At 37.4% G+C, this 23,085-nt stretch overlaps 2 protein-coding genes across 2 annotated transcripts in view; one reads left to right on the top strand and one right to left on the bottom strand.

The window, feature by feature from the left end:
• Positions 1-309: 309 nt before the first annotated feature.
• APIP (APAF1 interacting protein) lies at positions 310-9,094 on the bottom strand (the record flags this gene model as incomplete). Its single annotated transcript, XM_079537333.1, has 7 exons — positions 310-409; positions 1,001-1,168; positions 3,713-3,848; positions 5,060-5,177; positions 6,312-6,360; positions 8,680-8,780; positions 9,038-9,094. 7 exons carry the CDS (start codon positions 9,092-9,094, stop codon positions 310-312), a joined length of 729 nt encoding a protein of 242 aa, XP_079393459.1.
• A 150-nt stretch (positions 9,095-9,244) lies between these two features.
• The window catches only part of PDHX (pyruvate dehydrogenase complex component X), a gene marked incomplete at both ends in the record, with an annotated part of 37,455 nt that continues 23,614 nt past the window's right edge, over positions 9,245-23,085 (top strand). Inside the window, 3 exons of the mRNA XM_079537098.1 lie at positions 9,245-9,383; positions 18,703-18,786; positions 22,791-22,891. Of these exons, the coding sequence (XP_079393224.1) occupies positions 9,245-9,383; positions 18,703-18,786; positions 22,791-22,891 (324 nt within the window). The remainder of the gene's footprint in view (positions 9,384-18,702; positions 18,787-22,790; positions 22,892-23,085) is intronic.

A 23,085-nucleotide genomic window follows, 5' to 3' on the forward strand; every position in this document is an offset into this window, starting at 1 on the left:
TTTTCTTTCACTGTTTTCATTCTGATAATGCTTGATCTACCTTGGTTTTGAAAGGTAATTGCACTCCGAGCTGTACCTAAGTGTTAAAATAGGCACAGGACATACTTAATATATATCCTTTCAGTGCACTGGATGGTAAGGAAGCATGATTTCGGGTGTGGACACAACTACAATGGTAACAGAGCAGGGAGAAGTTTCCGTTCTGGTAATCGAGTGGGAAAGCAGACGGAACAGATGGCGTTATCTATAGTCTTTCCCTGCAAACAGATAATTTCTACAGATAAACTCACACCTGAATGCTGCTGTCATTCACAAGATCCCATTTTCTCCTGCTGGATGTTTTGAAGGATCTAGCCCATGCTGCTTCATCTGCACTGCAATATCAAATAGGTAGTCGTAACATTCACACCTAGAATTAAAAGGAAAAATAGGTGAAGAGTAAAGTTAGGTTCAATTCATTCAAGTCTTACTGCTTTTTGTGATAACAGTTATCTTCCTTGAGCTGTACATCATCAATGTGACAGTCTGACTGGATAGCTGTTATCATTCATTTCCATTGCAGCTGTATGAAATATCAGGAAGGACACCCTAGTGCCCAGCATTTCAGCTACATGATCCTGATGTGTTGCACTTTCAGTAGTAAATGAAGAATGTAATTTCCAATGCCCCTGTACCTCCTCCCTAACCACAAAAAAAAGGGACTAGAGAAAACTGTATGAACAGTATTGGCAGGTGTCATATACAAGCAGAGAATGTCTTAAAGTTTCATACTTGTCCATGTGAAAAGAAAATGCTGTGAATTCTATCATTCAGAATAGACTGGAAAGAAAAATCAAACAGTGAAATAATGGATGAACCTAGTGAAGCCATAAATTCAATGAGGCCAAAAAGTTTATGAATATTCTGAATCACTGACAATGGTCGGAGATAAACAAAACAGCAATCAATCAAATATTGAGGTATAATGGTAAAATACACTATGTTCCTTAATTGTACTCACATTGTTTTGGCTTTTTCCCATGTTTCTCCCCATACATAAACTCCATGACGTCTGACCAAAACAGCACAGGAATCTGGGTATTCTTCCATTGCTTTTGCCATTCTTTCTTTGAGATCCTTCTCTTCCGGTGTATTCTCAATAATGGGAACCACCAGTGTGTCATCGTATCTAAGAGAAAAATAGATTTAAATATATCTTAAACATGAAACGAAATGTTTGGAAGAGATCTATCTTATACCTCAACTCTTCCATTAGAAAGAGCTTCTCCTCTGCATCAAGGTATTAACAGATTCTCAGCGCTAGAGATTTTTAAGCCTCTCTTGTGAGTCACACTGCAGTAAAAGAATTCAGGAATGTATCCCACTTTCATGACCTGCTGGCAGTATCTGAACCATACTTGAGGCACAAAAAGAAAATAACACTTTAATGTATTAGATACAGTTGTTTGTTCACGTATCATCACTTTGTAGTTAGGTCCCTTTGCAACTTTTTCAGACTTTCTTCATCCTGTATTGGCATCGCGTACAAGCTTGATCTCAGATTAAATTATTCAAAAGAATCATATCACAAAGAAGGAAACAAAACTGTTTGCTGGAGAGCAGAAAAAATTGAATTTAGGTAGTCCAAAAAGCCCCTGGAAAAAAAAGATTGTCCTTCTAAGGCATATAAATAGAAAGTAAGTGTCAACACATGAAAAATAAATTCTTCTCTGATAGAGTGGTTGGTGGGCTACATGTGATCTTAAGAAAGCCTGAGAACCCCAGTTCCAAAGACAAGATGATGCATGTTCCTCAGTGGAACTTGCCTAAGAGTTTCTTGTGAAGGAGATTGGGATATTTGGCATTGTTTGAACCTTAATTAACACTGGCAGAAACTTGTTTAAATAGTTTTTAATAAGTCCCCAGTTCACATTCGGATTTATCATTGAGATCTCGTTGATATTTCAAGAGTGGATGCTAGCAGAACTTATAAAAAAACACAGAGGGGAAGCAATGGTAGAATTAATATAGCCTGTACCTCGTATTAAATATTTACAAAATGTAGAGGTCTCATGTCTTACAGTTTTCAATGCTGATGCTTTTCCCAAAGAAGTGTATAAATTAGTGAGGAAAGAAAATTGTTTGTAGGTTTACTTCATCTTTTTACTTGTCTCTCATATATACTAGTCATTAAATTTAGATTTGGAGTGAGTGCTACCAGTTAGGACATTTCAACTAAGGGATTGGTTTCCTAGTTTTCACTCTGTACTCAGACATTAGTCTGGAAGCAAGTACAAACATCACAAATTGATTCCTAATCATAACCTTTTTTTGTAAGAATCGTTAGCTATAATAATAAAACCCACAGAAGACTCTGAAGGAGTTAAACTGTAGAGATAAAAAAATATTTTACTGAAACATAAGGAGCCTGCATTGAGACAAAAGTTCATATAAAATACTTTGAGACAGTCTGAGATTTTGAAAGCTGTTTACTACAGATTTAATTCTATAGAAGCCAAAGGTAAAATTATTCAGGGATCATATTTAGGCCAGGAAATACTTCTGATTATCCTACCCATAACAGATTGCTTCCAGAATCTCCTTTGAATTCAGTGTGCAGTCTGGTGTGAGACAAGGCAATGGAATCTTGGATGGATGCATATGAACTTAGCAAACATGTAATCTGGAGCTTTGATTTTTTAATTTTCTTTTTTTCTGATATGACAGCAGGATGACACAGGACAATTTGTAGATACGGAATGCAATAAATACAGTGTTTCCTGACTAACATACAGGAATTTTGGAAATTCACAATACAAATCCAAAAAAAGGAAACTGTTGGTGTCGCTTTTTTTCCCAAACCAGTGTCAGACAGTTCCAGTATAAGGGATGTTTTTACTAGGAAGCTATGCCACATGAAAAACACAAATGCTAATGCTAACAAGAAGGTAAAGCTGGCAAGTCAACCAAAACTCCAAATAAAATATGTCCAGGCATAAAATCACATGCCAAACACACTGTTTGCTCCCTTGCCAAAGGGCAATTGTTATTTACAAAAATTTACATCAAAAAGTGGAAAGAATTTAGCATTTCAATTTTTCATCTAATTGTCACATATTATATAAAAGATGTTTGCTGGTCTCAATTCAACACTGTGGGTGGAGTCCTCAAAACAAGCCATCACACATAATTTGGAATAACTCAGCACTTACCTCAGAGCTCATCCTTGGAAAGTAATAACATTATCTTTAATGAGCTGTTTATTCTGATTTTTCTTTCAGAAAAGTCCGTCAAGTAAAATCTGAAATCCTCAACTCTCTTAACTTGCTGTAAACTAGCACAGGCAATGATATGTGAAGTCCACCCAAACACAGTTGCACTTTATCAATTCAGGCTAATGTTGGCTGGATACAGTTTCAGTTTAACATTGTATAGATGTGTTAACAACTCTGTTCTTGAGATATTTGTCAAGACCTGGCTCTTTATTTAGTTTGTTTCTACAGCTCAGTGGACCGCAGTAACTTTGACTTGGCAAGATTTTATCTCAGATCTCTTCTATAGGCTTGAGACCTTTGTAGGGGAAGACAGTGATTGATTTATTCCAGAGGTCTTGTTACTACTCATTTATAATACTTTATATTATACACTTGAACACACATAACTCAAATTACTTATCATCTGTTTTGCTGCAAACAAGCAATCAAATAGCACATCTCTGCTCTTAAAAATGTACCGGTAATAGCCTCCTGAAGAACACTTCTGGATTCCTTTTATCATCTCCTGATGGGTAATAGTGAACTCACTCCCTGGGTAAAGAAGGGTAGCCATAACAGCAGCCTTGGAATGAGTATGTATCACTGCACCTGCTCCTATAAAGAGAAAATATATACATATATATGTGAAAGGCATTTATTAAGAAAAAAAACATCACTGCATTTGATTCATTTTCTTTGGCTAGGCATCTTAGCAAATGGTGATCTACTGTATCAGAAGAAAAAATGCACAGCAGCCTTAATAAAGGTAGGAAATAATTGCTCATCTATAAAGGGTAATTACAGATTATTTTAGGACAGCAGTGCCAACTTTTACTTAGTGACAAATTTCAGGAGAAAAACCATTTGCACAAAAGCAAGGAGAAACACTCCTTGTATAGTTTTTGTTTTTTTTTTAAATTGCTATAAAAACGAAAACACTCTAATAATAATTTTATCAGAAATCCGTGATTCTGAAGACTTCCCAAACTTATTTGTAACAGTTAGATACTCCTACTTTATGCAAGCAGTATTTCTCAATTATCCATTGATTCTCTGAAAAAAAACAAGCAAAAAAAATTATCTGCTTGTACCATGATGGAAAGACATTAAATAATTGTAATTAACTCTACGAACGTGGCTGCAGTGTTGCCAAAAATATGAATTTTCCTCAGGTACGTAGAGAAGTTTCTTATGCAGGAAGACTAGATGAGCCTCCTTAAATCCTTTTAAAAGTAACACATGTAAATCTTCCACAATAGAAAAATATCTCTACTGCTGTCAATCTGCAGACATTCCACTCAATGCAGGTGTACAGATCATTTGCAGCTCAAGTACCTCCAACAGCTTTTCCCAAAGTGGGACTGCAAGCCGTGTTGCTACCTAAACATATCAAGGAATTGCACGAAATGAGCCTTCTTTAACATCTCTGACACCAGAAAAGGAAAATGATGCTCAACTGGAAACTGGCACTAAAGAAAAGATTCATATTTTGTTCACTTAATAATTTAGAACCTTTCACAATAGCCAAGCCATGTCAAAGACTTCCCATTCCCTCCAACAAATTATTAATAGACTGGGATAAAAATCAGTGCCGAAAAGATGATCTCAGGTGCAGCTATGTAAGAAGCTGTAGAAGTGGCTTACAGATGTTACTATGGATTACATTCTATTGTATGTGTGCCTGTACAAATTTATTTATTTCACAGGCTCGTGTCTTTTTCACTGTGACTTTTATGTTTAAAGAATCTGGTACTGAATTTTAATTTTGTTGACAATGTATATACAGCTTTTCAGTCAACAGTAAAGCAAAAAGATTTGCCACATACCTCTCATAGTGTAGGCATTCATAAAAAGAGGTGTGCACTGGCTTTTCTTTAGTTTCTTGTGTGCTGGGGGACCACTGATGTCCTGCTCGTTCATGTCACAAACAAACATATCTTCTGGCTGTATCAGAGAAATTATTTTTACCTGTGATGACCTGAAGAGTTTCATTTTCCTTCTAAGGAGATATATACATACAGAAACACAACATATTTAATATAGAATGCAATTTCAACTTCGTAAAAATTCTGTAGTACGCTATGTTCATTCTACCCACTAACACTAATTATCATTGCTGTCTAAGGTAAATGAACATTTGGTACTGTCTTTTAGTACTGCTGCTGAGGAGTACTAAAACTAAAACTTTCTAAGAAAGGAGATTGCCTATATCTAAATAACAGACCATCAAAAGCTCAAGAGAAAAAGTAGTAACTTACAAAAAAAAAAAAAAAAAAAGTAGCTTTACAGAAATGTTTCCTTTGTATTAAAAAGCTATAGCTATTGAATTGTCTACAGCAGAAATAAAACAGTCTCATTTTAAAGAAATAACAGAAAATACAGTTGCAAGAGATCTCCTTACTCATTATGCTCAATCCACTGCTGCTGCCAAAAAAGAGCAAGACATCACAGCCTTGCCATATTATGCCTTTTCCTGTCTTATTTGCTAATGTGGCTAGCAAGCACTACGCAAAACTTCAAGTTTCTATAGGCAAAAAGATTCCTTTCACATTTCCTTGTATTTCCCCTCAGAGCTGTAAACAATTCTTCCTATTGTCATAAAATAGTTATCATTTACCATTTTCCCCTCCACTTATATTTTAGGGGTTTTGCAGTTCCAGGAAAGGAAAGACATAAAACAGCCAACATCACCTTTTCTTGGAGAAAGCCTTTATTTACTAAGAAGACCAAGAGAAAAGATTTCCGATCACTCAAATGACAAGAAACAGAAAAGAGGTGTTAAAGCATAATATGTGTGTACTACAGTAACTTGAAACTCAGATAGCTAGAAAGCCATTTAATCTTGTAAAAAGAAAAAAGCTAATCTAAAGTAACTTTCAGTCAAACTTTGCTTTAAGCCATGCTGGCCACAGGCTTGCTTTGGTAGCTGAGTACTTAAGAGAAGAAATTCAGTTATTTCAGCAATGCAGACGATAGTATTGTAAGCCTTACTCTATGTAAGGAAAAATAAAACACTAAGCATAAGTAGTTTTACCCATCTGAAGATAAGCTCTAAGGTAGAAATAAAGTTAAACATACCTGTATTCTTTCCTTCTGGACTCCTGACGGAGCAATATAGATTTCATTCCTAAGAAAATTTGAAGATAGGTAAAATATTAAAAACCACGTCTTTCTAACAGCATGAGCATTAGAGCTCTAGATTCACTGGAAAAGAAATAGCAAATCTAAACTGTGATAACAAATTTATCACTCTTCCAAATATGTGGTCACAGGTAGATGGGGTTGTCTTTTGCTTTTGTTTTGTTTTTTTTTTTAAATGCAGATGGATCACATAAGAGCTTAAAGGGATATCAAACAGTGCTTTCAACTTGACAAGAGATTCAAAATAGATGCAGAAAATGCAACTTTGTTTTCTCTGTAAAGGAAAACACAAAACCTTCCCCTGTAATAATCTCAAACTCGGCCCCCGGAATTCTGAAGAAAAAACAAAGAGAACAAAATAAATTGCAAGCAGACACAGACACCTGTGGCAAAACTGCTACTTAAAAATCCACAGACTACCTATAAACAGTATCAACTGTCTCTTGTATTATACAATGTAAATACTTTCATTTTTGTTCTAACTGCCTAATCTACATATGGCTACAAAATGCATTTGAGTGTTCATTTGCATTGATTAAAAAACATCACTCAGTGCAATTAAGTGACAAATTCAAGTAGAAGTATATCCTTTCTTCCAATGTCTACACGATCAAAACCCATAAAAATATTGATTTAAATTTAAATAACCTTAAAGTGGCAACTGAAATATTTTCAATAACAACAAAGAAAATCAGATTGCTATCTTGTACTTAATCGTTTACCGAGCAATGCTTCAAATTCAGGAGCACAGAGACATCTAGTGAATAATTAGTCAAGTTACAGGTGTATCTCTCGAGAAGTGTGAGATGTTTAAATATTTTTCTCTCGTCTAGAAATTTATCATTCAGAAGAAGTGAAACAGGACAGCTGACAAAGAATTCTAGATCCAATTTTAATAATGCTATCCCACATCTTGGCATCTTCACCCTGAGTAGCTCCAATGAAGAGTGCAGTCAGTAATGTTGATCAGGACGTAAGATATAACTAGCTGCTAGAACTTCACTTGTTCTTATGGAACAATTCTAGGCTAGTCTACTTGCTCTTTGACTCATGGCTGTTCATTCTGAAACATACCTAACACTAATGCAGGTATAAAAATGAGTACAGTCATTCAGATTACAATTATTAGCTACCACGTAAGATGTACTGGAAGCTACTCAAATATGTAGTCTGAGCTACGAAGTGATAGAACTGTTGAAGAAAACTGTACTACTACATCAGTGTATTCTCTGCTGAAACCATGTGTCTTGTCAAAATGAACAAGAATTACATAGAAACAACAGAGAAAACAGCCTATATTCTGCCTCTGGTAAGAAATTGTTATGTAGATCTTTCTATAGATGAAGAACTTTAAAACCAAGAATCAATCCTCTTGTCACTCCTTTGATTACTTACTGCTGTTTTTTTGCAAAACTATGCAGGGAAGTGAAGTGAATTGCACAAAGCCATTAGAATATCACAAATATTGGCGTTTGGAGCTTTTATTTCAGATATATGTATATATGTGAAAAGTAATAGCTGTGTTGTTTCTTTTTTTAACATACACTGCATGCAACTGTATGTCAGAAAAATGAGAGATCAGAAACTTTCAAGTTTACAGTGTCCATGACTGGGCAGTGACAGACACTGAAAAGTATTTTGCAGAGTGAAGGTTTCTTTCTTTTCTTCAGCAGCCACTAGCAGGGGTTCTGTTTCCATTAGAAGCTTTGAAAGTATAAACAGGAGTAATGAACAGTTAAAGAGCAAAGTGGTGCTTCTCAGATATACACCAAAAATTGTTTTGCTGTGCGGGTGCCACTTCAATTATGTCAATAACAACTCCTTAGAAATTATCTCAGTAGAATAGTACTTTCTTTATTGTAGGAAATGCCTTGTCTGCAACAAATACAGGGTGGGATTAATCTCATATTATCACTGAAAGCTTTTTGTGTAATCCAATCTAGATTCCACAGTCAGTGGAATGAAAAGGGGAAAATGAATCACTCCTTAAAAGCAAGTAGTTTACCTTAGAGACAGAAGAAGGATAGAAATAAGGTACTCTCTTAACTTGACTCTCTTTCTCCATTGAAAGAACCTCAATGATTAATTTAGGCCAAACACCTTCCCTTCTTTGCTTTAAATCTGCAGCAGCGTTCATTTCCCCTTTTATCTTCTTCACTAGTTTTTGACTTTCAGACATCTGCCACAGAACAGAACTCTCCTCACCAATTACAGCCAAGCTTTCTCTGCAAACGTCATGGAATGATCTGAGTTGGAGAGGACCTTTAAAGGCCGTGCAGTTTGTTGCTCTTCTACCTTTACTTACCCGTGTTTCAGGCTGATTCCTCCACCAGTTCCCGTTACCCAGCCTAAACCATAGAACAGCCTACAAAGTTCAGGGATAAGATTTCTTGGATGTAACTTATCCTAAAAACAAATTGAAAAAAAATGACACATTAAAAGCCATCAGAAAACTAAGAATTTACAATCTGAAACTCAGTTTGAACGGGCAATAGTCATACTTCAGCACGACGGTGTTATTTATGACTTTAATTACAAGAAGACCGTCTTTTCTTTTAGGACACGTCTTCCTAAGGCCTGGCTCGTTCTGGACCAAGCGCTGCTACCGCAGCCGGCCTGTCACAGCCGTACGGCGCGCGGTAGCACGGCTACCCCTTCGTTACCTGCGCCGCGTCACGGCCGTCGGCGAGCTGGAGGCCGGGACCGTTGGCGGCAGCCATGGCGCCGTCGTGCGCTGGGTCCTGCCGCCGGGAGGCGTGCCGCGGCGCTGCCTGCCCGGCGCTCCCCGCGCGGAGCCGGCCGTAATCCCGAACGCCCGCAGTCAGGCAGCGCTAGGGGCAGCCCCGCGACGGCGGCGAGGGCGAGGCAAGATGGCGGCCTCCTGGTGGCGGAGCGGCGGCGCCGGGGTGCTGAGGTTGCTGCGAGGCGGGCGGCCCGTGCCGGGCGCTGGGCTGGCCCTGCCCTCCCGGGGAGGCTGGAGGCTCCTGCACGGCACGCAGGAGCTGCTGGGTGAGTGCTGGGCTGCGACCGGCCTGCCGCTGTGTGGGCAGAGGGGAGCCTCGGTGGGCTGGAGCCGTGCAACCTTGTTGGACCGGACCGGTGCTACCGGTGTGTGGGGCTGTGAGGCCCGGGGGGTGAACGCAGGACGAAAGGAGCAGTTCCGTCCCACGGCACATTGAACGGGAGGCCTTGGAGGTGGGCCTGCCGGGCTGGGCGCTGCTGCCTCGGTCTCCGCAGGTCCAAAGCACGAGTGCTTTTTGGTAACCTTGCTCCTGTTTTTGGCCCAAAGCTGGTTGTTGTTCGTCAAATGTTAATTCTTTTAGTCTGTCGGGTTTCTCTCTCGGAATTATTTCTCTTCGGTTTTATTACTAATTGTTCTTACATGTTCATTTCTCCTGCTCTCTAAGGTGTGAGGATGGGCCTCTGAAGAAGTTCAAACATTTTGTGTAATTTGAAAGGCCAAACTTAAGGTGTAGCATTGAAATGCTCTACTTAATTTCAGAGGCAGCTTCTTGGCTTCTCAGCCAGGTGAGGGCTGCCGTGCTGAGCTTCTCTGTTAGTTTGGTGTCACATTCTAAAGAACACACCTTCAGTTCTTCAATTTCCTTTGAAATAGTTCTGCTTATTCTCATTCAGCAGACTGCAAGTGTATGTATTATTCTAGATAATGTTTTCTTACTCTTGTAGGAGTACAAATATGTTTTTTTGTACATGTGTGATATCTGGGATGGAAGGTTAACACCCATCATATCCAGAAGTTAAAATGTAAATGTGTACGTAGCATATAAATGTATGAATGTTTGAAAAAAGGATGTCAGATGAGGAGGGAAAGCAAAGGTCAGTTTCCAAGAAAACTCATCAATGCATTTGAAAGAGGAAGCAAGAAAGCATACAGCACAATTCAAATGAAATTACCAGCAGTGAGAATGTAGGGACAGAAGTGAAAAAATCATGGCATAAAATGATGCAATTGTAATCTTGCAGGAGTATTGGAGAAATAATCTATAAGTTAGTATGAGAAATAAGGCCTAGTCTGTTACGCAACAGAATACACCAACATCCAAGTTTGTATTGCTGCTGGTTTTTGGTTGAGCTTTCACTGAAGAATGCAAGTTATTCAGAGAATAACTTCAGACACGTTAGGTGTCATTCACGCAAATTAGTGTTGGAGCTATCAGCTGCATTACGCAGAACAGATGAGATGGAGGGACAGCAGAAAGACATCTTCATTATCTTCCTGATCTGTATTTAAAAAAAAACAAACAAAAAACAACTACATGAAAGTACCTTCCTGAACTTTTTGTTTGTTTGTTTTCAGAGCTTGCAGTTAAGCAACCATCTGAATAAATTATGAGATAGAAGGCTTAGGAAAACTTTGTTTCATCAGGCACTCAGATTTGCTTTTGTCAGGTGTAACGGTGCTATCTGTGTTGCAGATTGATTTTGTAAGGCTTTGGCATGCTATCGTATTTTTGTGGTTTTTATTTTTTCCAATCTTTTTTCCTATAAAGGAAACATGATCTCAAAAAATTTGTATAGAGTTGTTCAAACTGTGAAGGAAGGTGAGGAGTTATTGCAGTTGGCTGTCCTAACTGGAAGGATGTTTATCTGAGATCCTTCAAGACCCTTTCAGGACTTGTGCCTGATGCTGAGTTTTAAATGCTGTTTTTGTTAGAGGTCTGAAAAACGTTTGTCAATCCAAATATGACTTGAAGACATAATTAGACATCAAACTAATTGCAGTGAGTTATGTGAATAACAGTAAGAATAAACACCTAGTATAATAGGATGGGATGTGGTAGTTTCCTAGGTCATAATCCTGCATTAGGAAGTCAAGGCTTTTGCAAACAGAATGTGAGCGAATCATCGTCACATGGCAAAAGTTATACTGGGTTGATGAGCCAGGAGTATCATCTGGAGGGCATATGCTAATTCTTCTGCCACTCTACTTTGTACCGATAATACCTCAGCCAAGGCTTTGCTGTAGTTTTGAATGCTGTACATCAGGAAGGGGTACGGACTGATGGGAGAGAACTCAGACGAGTGGGAGTTGTTAAAGACATAATAAATTGTCAAACAATTCAATTGAAATGTATTGGCTGTGTAACAGAAGGAATAACCAGAACGTAATTATTTGTAAGAGATAAGCAGTGAAATACAAATGGATGTATTACTGGGGGAAAACTTTCAGTGGTTTGAACAGCATTGCTCTGTTTTATCTCCTTGATTGCATTGTGTATCTCCATAAACAGGGATATGTGACATTCCAGCTGTATCTATAGGTAGTCAAAGCACCAGGGTGTAGATCTGCTTAATTGTAGTTGCAAATTGGTGTATGTTACGCTGAAGTTTCAGCAGGTAATAGACACTGTAGTAACCTTGTGGAGCTGTACAGTAAACTGAGGAGACAAGGTGTTGATGGACTTTCTTTGTAGAAGGAAGAAAAAAAGTATGAACTATTACTTTTTAAAGAATATTTTAAAATATCTTTTTATATTCTTCAGTTTTATCATTGCTGTCAGATTGTAGCAAGTCTTTTACCTTTGCTAACCAGAGGGTTTGGCTTGGGGATTTACGAAATACCTCACGAGTGGCACATGTTAAAGTGTTTGTCCTCAGTTCATCACAGGTTTTGTTTATTTTGTTTTGACAAAGCTGGAAGTGTTCCAGCTTTGTTCCATAACAAAGGAGGTCAGACAAGGGACAATGAAATGGTGTCTTGTTGGATATGCTTAAATAGGAGGTACTCAGATTGTAGCGACCAGCCCATTATAGGTATCTCCTGACTTGTCTTCCATTTATTTGGTATAGGGTGTAAAGGACAAAGGAGGAGGCAGAAATCTCATCCCTAGATGCAACGTTTTTATTGATGATATATTTTAAGAGTTGTATTCTTGGCTACATAGAAAATTATCTTTAAAATAGGAAGTACTGCTTACGTGAAAAAAAATTGTTGTTTTCTAAGCCTTTAACTCAGATAATTGGTTTATGACAACACAAAGTTGATGGCAGTAAAATTAGCAGATGGTGATGAGAGCTGAGAGGTTTCATGTGTTCTGAATTCTCTTAAGTGAGTGAGCCTCACTTGTCTTTAATAGATTGTGTGAACTGTCTGAACTCTTTACTCACCAATAATGAAAGATCAACAATATTTAATTTCCAGAGTGCTTATAAGGACCGTGCTGTATAGCACAATTAACCTGTATCCTGTTTGGATGCCTGATGACTAACCAGAAAGTGACTAAAATAGCTCTGAAGGGTAACCATTTTTGTAGCTGCTGTTCTTGTGTATCTGTGGAAGAGGAAGCCTTAATTGCAGCACTTCTGAACCTGGCTGTGAACATAGATGTCTCTATATGCATGTGCCTCAAGTGAACACAAGGAGTGGATTGTTCAGTGAGGCTGGGGGTGGAGAAATTGGAGTTTAGTTGCACCTCCTTTTTCCTTTCCTTTGCCATAAGTACTTTATTTGTAGTTAGCAGTTCCTTTAGTCTGGATTGAGTCCTGTCCTGCCTTCTGCAGGGTGTTTTGAGTGTCAGTGTTATTTATATTGCTGTGTGATGAGTCAGGTCAGGGAGCTATCATGAATGAAATCGTATTTCTTGTGATAAGATTAACTACCAGCAAAACCCATTCTCTAATCTGGATAACTGAACAGCATCATAAATATTAGCACTGTTGGTAGCATGAGTAAGTAAGTGGTCAGAAGGCTGAACAGCTGCTTTCACGTCTCGTGGATTGATATTAAGGTTAACATAGGACAAGAGGCAGTCATGAAAGGCTAAGCTAATAAGTTTTCCTTAAATTAGCACAATTTGAAATGTAATTGATTCACTGCCTTGCAAAACTGTTGTGAGGGTTGGATTAGATGATCTCAGAGGTCTTTTCCAACCTCTGCGGTTCTGTAGCTGTGATACATTGTAGGTGAAAGAAGCAGTGATTTCGCATAAAAAGTGCTTTGATTTCACAGTTGTGAAATTTTTTTAAGACACCAAAATACTGTTAGTGAATGTGTTCTGTGGGAAGTTTTTTCATTGCACTTGTTGACCATGTCTGTCATCCAAACATCAGAAAGCAACTGGAATGTCTTTTTTACTTGATAGGCCAGCAGAAGCAACCTGGCAACTGACCTTAAGTTTCATTGGTGGTATGAGTTTAAAAATAAATAAATAAAATGGAATGGAGGGAGAGAAGGGAAGCGGTTTGCTGTTGGATAGACCATGGCCAACACATTTGTCTGCAGTGACAACGTGATTAGATGAGGACAGCATTTTGCTCTGGTAATACTGTTGACCTTTTTATGGTACGCATAAGAAAGTGAAAGATCAATGAGTAGTGTGTTGGAGTGAGAAACCACTGCAACCTTTATGAACTGCTTGTTTACCACGATACCTCTTCCCTGTTACAAATCTTTATACAAGTATACATAGAGTTGTCCAGTGACAAAAATAAAAAAATAGATAAAGTCTTTTCAGTTCTTTGCTTTTTTAGGTTTTGTGATATTTTTCTGAGCTTTGGTGCAGGTAATCAGAAGTTTGTAATGTTTTTCTAAATAGCTGATTGCTTTATGTTGTATACCTTGGCAACTAATCAACAAGTCATGTTTTCTTTTTAAATTGCGATCAGTGATGTGTCTGTTAAATTCTTTATTGTTGGAATGCATCTGTAGATCAAGATGTTTCCATATGGCAGTTGTTTTCTAATTTAAGCGGCATGTCAAGCTTTCAGGTGAACCATCTAACAGAAAACATCTGTGACATCAGCAGTCTTTTAGACTTAATTTTTTTATTTTTTTTTAAACTGGGGGGACAAGCTGCAGAATGTTACAGCCAGGTGTTTATTTGCAGAATGAAATCATTGCATAATTCCATATAAATGTAATATTCTGTGTTTTGAAGTAAAATGTCAGCTACCTCCCAAGAAATGATCAACTTTGTCACCTGCAACTTGCAGGGCTTTGCTGCCTTCAGAGAAAGTGGAGCACAGCATTAATTTTCACAAACTTAAATTTTCTTGTTATGGTTTCTAAATAGGATTGCAGAATTGTGATGGTGGGGTGTGTGTATTTGTTTCTGTTGATTAGAAGCAGTCATATACCTTCTACAGTAAGTTTGAGTGCTGCTCCTCAGTTGCAGTTACCATTGTTGCAGTGGGGCACATTAATATAGAAAATGAGTTTCCAATTTTCAGACTTCAAGTGCGCCTTCATTTTTTGGATTCTTTCTTCTGCTTTGTCTCCTGTTTATTTTTCTAATGCATCACATGTGCTTGCTGCCAAGTCTTGTCTTCTAGCTTGATTGGAAGAGACTATGGTTTGCAAAAGCTGCTTGTTATGTAACAGGGAAAATGTTAAAGTACTCCAAATTTTTACTCAGTTTTGTATTTATGCCTTGGGATGGAGCATATTTTGGGGAACGGGTCAGGTAACTCTTCACTAAATTGAAGCGTTTGAGCCATCGTATTTTAAAATGTTTTTTAAATCTCATTAGAAATATGGAATGCTTTCTTTTTCTTTTTCCTTGAAGCATGGTTAACAGTTGTAGATAATCCTACAGTTTTGTGGGATATGACTTCAAAACTGTTTTTGATTTATTTATTTATTTATTGTTTATTTGGTTGTCAAAGTTGACCTGTCAAGCTAGGAAAATGAAAGAGAGCATTTATTTATGTTGTGTACATTTTCAAGTAATGTGTTTTCTATTGGCCGTTATCCATAATACATTTCAGTGAATGGTGAATGTACAGAGCATAAACGAAATTGTAAACTCATGTTTTAACCTACAGTATTAGGAAAAAACTAGACATAGTATGAACACAGGCATTCAGAGGATAGCTTACATTCTCAATGTCGTTTATTTCTTTTTTTTGTATATTGAACCAAGACAAGAGATTGCAAAAAAGAAACTTTAAAAAAAAAAAAAAGATAATTCAGTTACAGAGTGCCACTGTTACCCACAACACAACGATTATATATATATTATATATATATATATGTGATTTGTATATATACACCCTGGGCTCATTTCTACAGTTCGAGTGTTATGGGCAGCATGACCCTAATTGTGATGATGTCTGTGGGAAATAAATAGCTCACCTTCTGCTCTTGGTGCATTATAAAATGGCCAGGTCATTAATGCTTGCTGAGGTTACGAGATAGTTGCTGCATTGTTTAAAATTTGCATTAAAAATGCTTTGTATCCATAAATAATGAGAAAACCATTTATTTCTTTAACTCTACCCAACCTCTGAAATATTTACAGTTTAATACTTTTTATGAGTGTAATTAGTTCTTTCATAGTCCTGTAGCAATGAGACAGACAAAGGCAGATTTATTGGACATGTTAATATTAATTAATTAAAGAAGGAAGGTGGATAATTTTAATTCCCTTAAAACATTGTGTATTAATTGAAGTTTCCCTTCTATCTTTATCTTCTCTGAGATCTTAACCAGGGTAATTCTTAGGACACAGAAGAAATGATGAGAAGCATTTTTGTTTCTGGCTTCTTGTCTTGAAACCCCAAATTTATTTTATTGCTCTTTTTATTCTCAATAATGGGGAAAAAAGGGATACCTGCTAAGTTTTTAAAGCTGTTCTGCTTACTCTAAGCAAGACAAGATGTGAGAGAGATATATTGTTGCTTCCTAGTTATGATAAACCTTAATGCTGCTGACTGGGTACAAAGAAAAGGGAATATGAAGCAGAATTGATTCTTGCCTTTTTATACAACGTTCCTCTTGTGTGTGCATTTTTGTGGTTTAATTGAATACAGATTCAGATAAATAATTCAGAATTGGGCCTTAAATTGATCAGATACTGGAAAACTACACAAAATAGTACTTAAAGAACTGTACTTTTTTGGTCTTGTGGCTATCCTTATAAGTTCAGAATGATGATATCCATTTATTACAAGCTGTATGTCAGAATGCTCCTCTGGTGCCTTGGATCAAATGTTGGGGGAGGCAGCATGCTGTGTGGCCAAGGAATTTGCTGCCTGGTGGGGCTCTGTGTTCCAAAGAATCCCACTTATGTGACATACAACTGGGCACTGTGCAATGCCACTTGGCTCTGTGTATGGGCGTACTGAGCCAATCCAGCTGACCGCGTGTTGCAGTGAGCTGCTGGCAAGCTGCATCTAGGAGGTGGCAGTGTCATGGCAAGAAAAGGCCAAGAATTTAGCTGCTCTGTGTATACAGACACTTATCTATTAGAAACATCTCTATAATCATCTTTCAAGCTTTTTAACAGATGCCTAAGATAAAATCATTGAAATTTGAAGTTAGGCAACTTCAGTCTGCAGAGTTTCATAGAATCATAGAATGGTTTAAAAGGACTTCATAGATCATCGAGTTTCAACCCCCCTGCTCTGTGCAGGGTCTCCAACCAGCAGACCAGGCTGCCCAGAGCCACATCCAGCCTGGCCTTGAATGCCTCCAGGGATGGGGCATCCACAGCTTCCTTGGGCAACCTGTTCCAGTGTGTCACCACCCTCTGTGTGGAAAAACTTCCTCCTAATATCCAACCTAAACCTCCCCTGTCTCAGTTTGAAACCATTCCCCCTTTTCCTGTCACTCTCATAAGCAGTCATTCTCCAGTTTATATGCTCCCTTCAAATATCAGAAGGCCACGATAAAGTCTCCCCAGAGCTTTCTCTTTTCCAGGCTAACCAAGCCCGGTTCCCTCAACCTTTCCTTATAGGAGAGGTACTCCAGATAGGAAGTAGATAGGATTTCTTAGCAAAAAGGGTAAATAAACACTGGAACAGTTCATTGGTGGAGGAGGTGGCTCATCATTGCCTGGAGTATTAGGATTATGGGAGCTTTGTTAGTTTAAAAAGTGTGCTTTAATCTTTCATCTGGAAAAAGTTCCACAACCTGCATTAAAGAAGAGGAGCACGTAGTGTTTGTGGTGGTTTTGAGAAAAAATCATTGATGCTTATGGTTCTACAAATCAGGACTCTGATTGCTTCAAATTTTTAACTTCAGGAGGATGAGGTTACGTGCTTTGTCTTGGCACGCTTTTAATGTTGCAGTTCAGCATTAAAGCAATGGTCCTAATTATAAGTACCTTAGCCTCTGTTTAGGTGTCAGAAGTTAGTCTAGCAGTTGGCTAGGTATGTTCCTTACAGTTCCACCACTCTGTCTTCATGCTTAAGAAGTGTGAGGATAGATGAGTACTCTGAGACTGACCAGAAGATGCTCGATACTGTTCTCATGCGTTTGTGATTTTGCTGCATAACTTGGAAGGAAAGCCAGTAAATAACACCGAGGAATTTCTGGATGGAGCATACATCAGGGAGCTATCCAGTTTCTTGTGGTGTAGATTGGCCTCTCTTAAGAACTGAGATACATGTGTGCACATTTCTTTTCACTTCTTTGGGCTTACATATATCTGACAGGCCTTACTTTCAGACACCATTTCCTGCTTACTTGTCTTCGAGACTTGTTCCATTTGCTCACATGGCCTGAAGTGAATAAGAGGCTGTAGCATGGTATTTTAGCCAAGGTTTTGCTCAGAGGAGCTCTCACAGCAGCAGAGTGAAGAATATGCAGGACCACATGTGGAAACACAAAAATAATGAAAATAGGCTTTGACTTAGTACGTATGCATCCGATACTCAAGAGGCAGGAGATGTTAGTTGCCTCAGCTTATGAATTTTGTGGCATTTCAGTGGGGAAGAAGAAAGACTCACAGCTTTATGATAGCTGCTTATTCTTCTAGTGGGTGTTTATATTTTATGGTTGCTTTTTCAATCTACACGTGATGAAGTGTGTAATTTGAGCTTTAAGCAAGCTTTCAATTTCCTTCTGTTTACAGTTCTGTTGGGCAAAAGTTCTATAACTGCTTCACTTCAATTCACCACAGCATTTTTCAGCAGGTTATACTGAAATTTGAAATACTAGTTTGTGTATTTTTCATAATGCATCCTCTTAATTGTGAGGGGGGAGCTTACATTAAAAACTAATTGCTTCAAAGCTTAAGCAGATGTACCTTCTTTATCAGTCTTACAGTGTCCATATCATATTTTTACTAAAGACAAAACTCATTTTGCTTAACACGTTGTATGGTTTCGTTCTCAGGTTGGCTTTTCTCTATGTAATGGATTCTGTAGTTTATTTTGTTTTCTTTGGTGTTCTTGGGAGTGCATTTAAAGTATATGCTTTGGAAAAAGGACTTTACAATAAGCTTTGGAAAAAGAACTTTGTCTTAATGATTGCATTTAGTTCAGCTGTCTTTCAGGTTCGTGTGCTTTTAGCCTCATTTGTGCTTGAAAGGTATTAAGTCTAGATTGTTGTTCTTATTATCTTAACAATGTTCTTATTTTACAGGTACACCTGCAATTAAAGTTTTAATGCCTGCACTTTCTCCTACAATGGAAGAAGGAAATATCGTGAAATGGCTAAAGAAGGAAGGTGAGACACCATTTTCCATGTCCTCAGTTGCAATTCTTCAGCTTTATGTTCTGTAAGAATAAGTTCTTTGTTTCAGGTTGTATCTTAGCATTTTGAAGCAAAATGTTTGGTGTGTCTGTGCTTTCTTTTAGAACAATACCTCACTTTACAATTGTTGGCTTTGAATACTTTTTCTTCACTTGTATTCCATAAGGTTGCTTTGACCACATTTTGAACATTTTCTATAAGGTTGTTCAAGGGTGTGAGTATTTGTTTGTGGCTTGTTTGTTTGTTCTTAATTCCCAGTGTTGTTGTGATTAACAGTAGCAGCTTTGAAGATAGGACAGCCCTTTAGTTTGGGGAGGGTTCTCTGTTTCCTTATTCTGGTGGGTGATAAAATAGTTTAAGAATATGGTATTTTTGTAGTTGTTCTTTAGGACTTACCTTCTAAATATCAGTTGCAATTTGTTGATCTAAATCTGCATTTTGACTGTTCTACCTGGATAAGTGAGTTCTTTCTTCAAAGTGTGGGTAAGGCCTTCATCACTGAATTACCAAAGTACTTTATCTGTGTCTGTTTTGAATATTTTGGGATGTGAAAAGATGGCAAATCCATAGCTCAGAGGTTCTCTTGTAATGGACATGAACTCTTCTAGTAGGAGTTTCTGCAAAACAAACAAGGAAAAATATGACAGTTTGTACATGGTAAAAAAAAAAAATAATAATAATAATAATTAAAAAATATATATACATATATAAAAATGAATAAATTGGTATTCCTCATAAATTGATCTTAGGATTCAGCAGCCATACAGTGATTTTTCACAGGATTCCCACTACATGCCAACCCCAACGCAAGAAGAAAAAAAGTATTTTAATTAAAATGAAATCTTGATTGTTGATTTGACTTTGTGATAAGCTATTTTAGCATTGTCATTGCTCTACTTGCTATTTAGAAGTAAACCAAAATTAAGTAAGAGATATCAACGTGTTAAGATCTATTTAAGATTTATTGGCATTGATGTGCTGCTGAACTTTTGGCAGTCTGGAAAAGGAGCATAACGATGACATTAAAAAAGAAAGAGAAAAACCACATGCTTCTGTTTGCAAGAGGTGCTCATAGCAGTGTGATTCACCAGTGAGTTGACCATCCATGTGAAGCAGCATTATTGAATAGAAATGGTTGATAACATGATATAAAAAAAACATTTAAAAGCAGTTGACAGAAGTGATTGCATTTGAAGTGTATTTCCCAGGTTCCCCAGCAGGGGCCAGTAGAATACTAGTTGAATTATTTTTTTGCTCTTTGTTTAAGAATGAAATGTTTTCGTTTAACAGTTTCATGGTATGAGCAGATGGTTTCAGTAAGGCAGAAAGAAAAAGGCTGAACTGAATTGACAGCTTTACTATTTTCTTGTCACTGTTCATGCAGTTTCATATAACGTCCGGTGGGCAATAAAGTCCTTCACTTAAAAACTGTGTATCCAAAAATTTTTATTTATTATGTATGAATTTAATGTTGATGAAAGATGATAGATGAACAGCCCTGGAGATGAAAACCCCCTAATTACTCTGGGTAGGAAACAGAACAGGCAACAGCGCTAGCAGTTTCCCCATGCAGTGTAACTTGGTCTTCTGAGAAAGCACCTCCAGGGACTTCTATGCTCAGTCAACTTTGATTTAATTTGCAAAGAGCACTTCAAAGAATGCAGTTTGTATCTTGTGATTTGGATACTTGTCTGCTAGTAATTGAATAGAGAATTCAGGCTATTGAATGTCAGTTGGAAGGGATTTCCTAGAGGGAAAGTCAGTTTCAGTAGAAATACTAATCATTCAGTCTAGCTACAAGAAATGACTGATTTAAGTTTTTTCTTTTAAATGTGAAAATAAAAAGAATTTTTGAATGTATCGTTTATAATCTCAGAGAGCTAGCTACCATTAAGGCAACTCCTTTTGCAAAAGCTGCTTTCTCATTCAAAAACATAAAAACAAAGGTACATTTTGCAAAGCTGTTCATCCCAATCATCTCTACTGGGAAAGCTGATCTGTAATTGACATCAAAGTGGGCCCTGTTTTGGAGCTATCACATTTTGCACTCTCTACTAAAAATGACTATGATCCTTTCTATTACAGTGAATCACTGAAACCCATGAGATTTTGAAGCCAGCTATGAAGTATTCTTGATTAAAATTTCATTTGATCAATTGCCTTCCAAATCTGTGACTGCTTCTTGGCTGCAATGCTTATTGGGAACAGAGAAAAGAAAACAAACCAAACAAGTGGCAAAGTGGTTTACCCATCTCCTTGAAGACTTTTCCTCTTGTCTTCCCTGCATATGAGTCCTCAGCTTTCTACAGACAGCCCCATGTACCCGAGTTATGAGTTTATATTCTAAGGGAGAAATGTGTGATATTTGTTTTGGCTAGCTTGTGCTGTTAGTCCTGGTAGAGTTAGTGCTGAGCAATCCGCAGTAGTGAGAGATCTTCTCAATGGTGCAGAACATTTTCAGACTGATTGTGGATTGCAAGAAGAGAATGAGCAAGCAGATAGGGTGTTAAGCTCCTTTCTTATCTCAGCTATATAGGTTATGGAATTTGCTCAACAATTTGATTTCTTAACAGCTATCAGGTATTTATCTAATGGTCTGATGTATAGGGCACTTGAATTAATAATCCAGTGGGATTGAGCTACTGATATAAAGCCTGGAAATTTGGCTTCTTGTTGTAGGCTGTTTACGCTCTAGTTATTGCAAAGTGCAGTGCAGCAATTAGATTATTAAATTAAATAAATAGGTGCTACTTTGTGACCTCCCCTGCCAAGTTCCATAATGAGATTGTTTATGAATTTTAAAACTATGTAATTAATTGAGGTTTGAATGTCTCTATTGCTTGTTACTGCAGAGATCACAAAGATAATAAATACTTTATTTTTCTTTTATTCTAATTCAGACAGCCATACCTAAATGGAGATATTTATTAAATTGTAGGATAAACTTTAAAATGTAGGTTACCACCTGCACAAGAATTTTCTGATGCCTAGCATCAAAATGACAGCAGAAATTAAATGTTTAGATAATATAGGTGTGGCATTTCTGCTACTGAGGAGATACTAAAATTGTATTTTGTGTTAAAAGAACTGTATCTTATGTTAGACTTCTGTGTATTGTCCCCACTTTTCAGTACTGTATAAGGAAAAGTGCCCTGTTTTGTTGGAGACCAAAGCTTTCAATTACCTTAAACTTCTTCATCTAGTTTTGTTTTTAAGATAGGCCACATGATCAGTATTGATCTGCTGGAGGAATTCAGACATAGTAACTTCTGTGTGTCAGCAGATGTGGGTATTCTTGAAAAGCAGAGGAGGAGCATATTTCATAGTTATTCTACTTACGTTCCTGTAATTAAGGGGTAAAAGGCATTTTTAACATTTGTGCATATTTGTGTTTCACAAAGTAGGTATATTTGTAAAAGATCTTTTTTTTTTTTTTTTTTTTTTTTTTTTTTTTTTTTTGTCTGTGAAAGAGATTGAGAAAGCAAGCTTGCAGGTACGCTTTCCAAAGAGATTGAAGCTCTTCATACTTCTGTTTGAAAAGCTTTGATAGTGTAGGTACAAGCTATGAACCTACGAATCTTAGGTTCGTTCGCTGGCTGTGACTCCTGTCTGAAAAGATTTAAGTATCTTACTTGGACTGCTGACTTGCAATGAATAGAGAGGGTTGAGAATTGCATTTGTGGCAGTGCTTTTGTGCAGACAGTTTTCATTGTGTGAGTGTACTTTGTCTTGGAAAACCTACTATAAACATTGCTATGTTAATGTTCTGCTGTTTTTATTCCTGTCGCTGAATTGGAGTGTTTGTATATGAGAATGAACAATGCAATATGATAGATCATGGCAGGGAATCTACTAGCTGTAGAATGTGTTTAAGAATGTAAACGGGGTGTATTGTATGCTTAAATGTCTCTCTTCAATGGTTAAAGAGATATAAAAGGAAAATTAGATCATGCATTAAGTTCTGTTATATTTTGCAGGTGAAATGGTGAATGCTGGAGATGCGCTGTGTGAAATTGAAACAGACAAAGCAGTGGTTACCATGGAATCAAGCGATGATGGCATATTGGCAAAAATACTGGTAGGGATTCTGTCTGTCTGAGTAGGATGTTATCGTTTCTCTCAATGCATTTATTTGCATTCCTAGTGAAGGAAAAAACCCGTTATTTTTGTTTTGTAGCATCTGTTTAAAGGGATGCTGGTTGATAAGCTGCACAACCAGTTTTGTTAGTGTTTTCTTAAGAGCTTTTCAAATCAAAAAGTTCATATCCTTAA

This window comes from Tetrao urogallus (assembly GCF_951394365.1).
Source record: "Tetrao urogallus genome assembly, chromosome: 6".
NCBI classification, from domain to species: Eukaryota; Metazoa; Chordata; class Aves; order Galliformes; family Phasianidae; genus Tetrao; species Tetrao urogallus.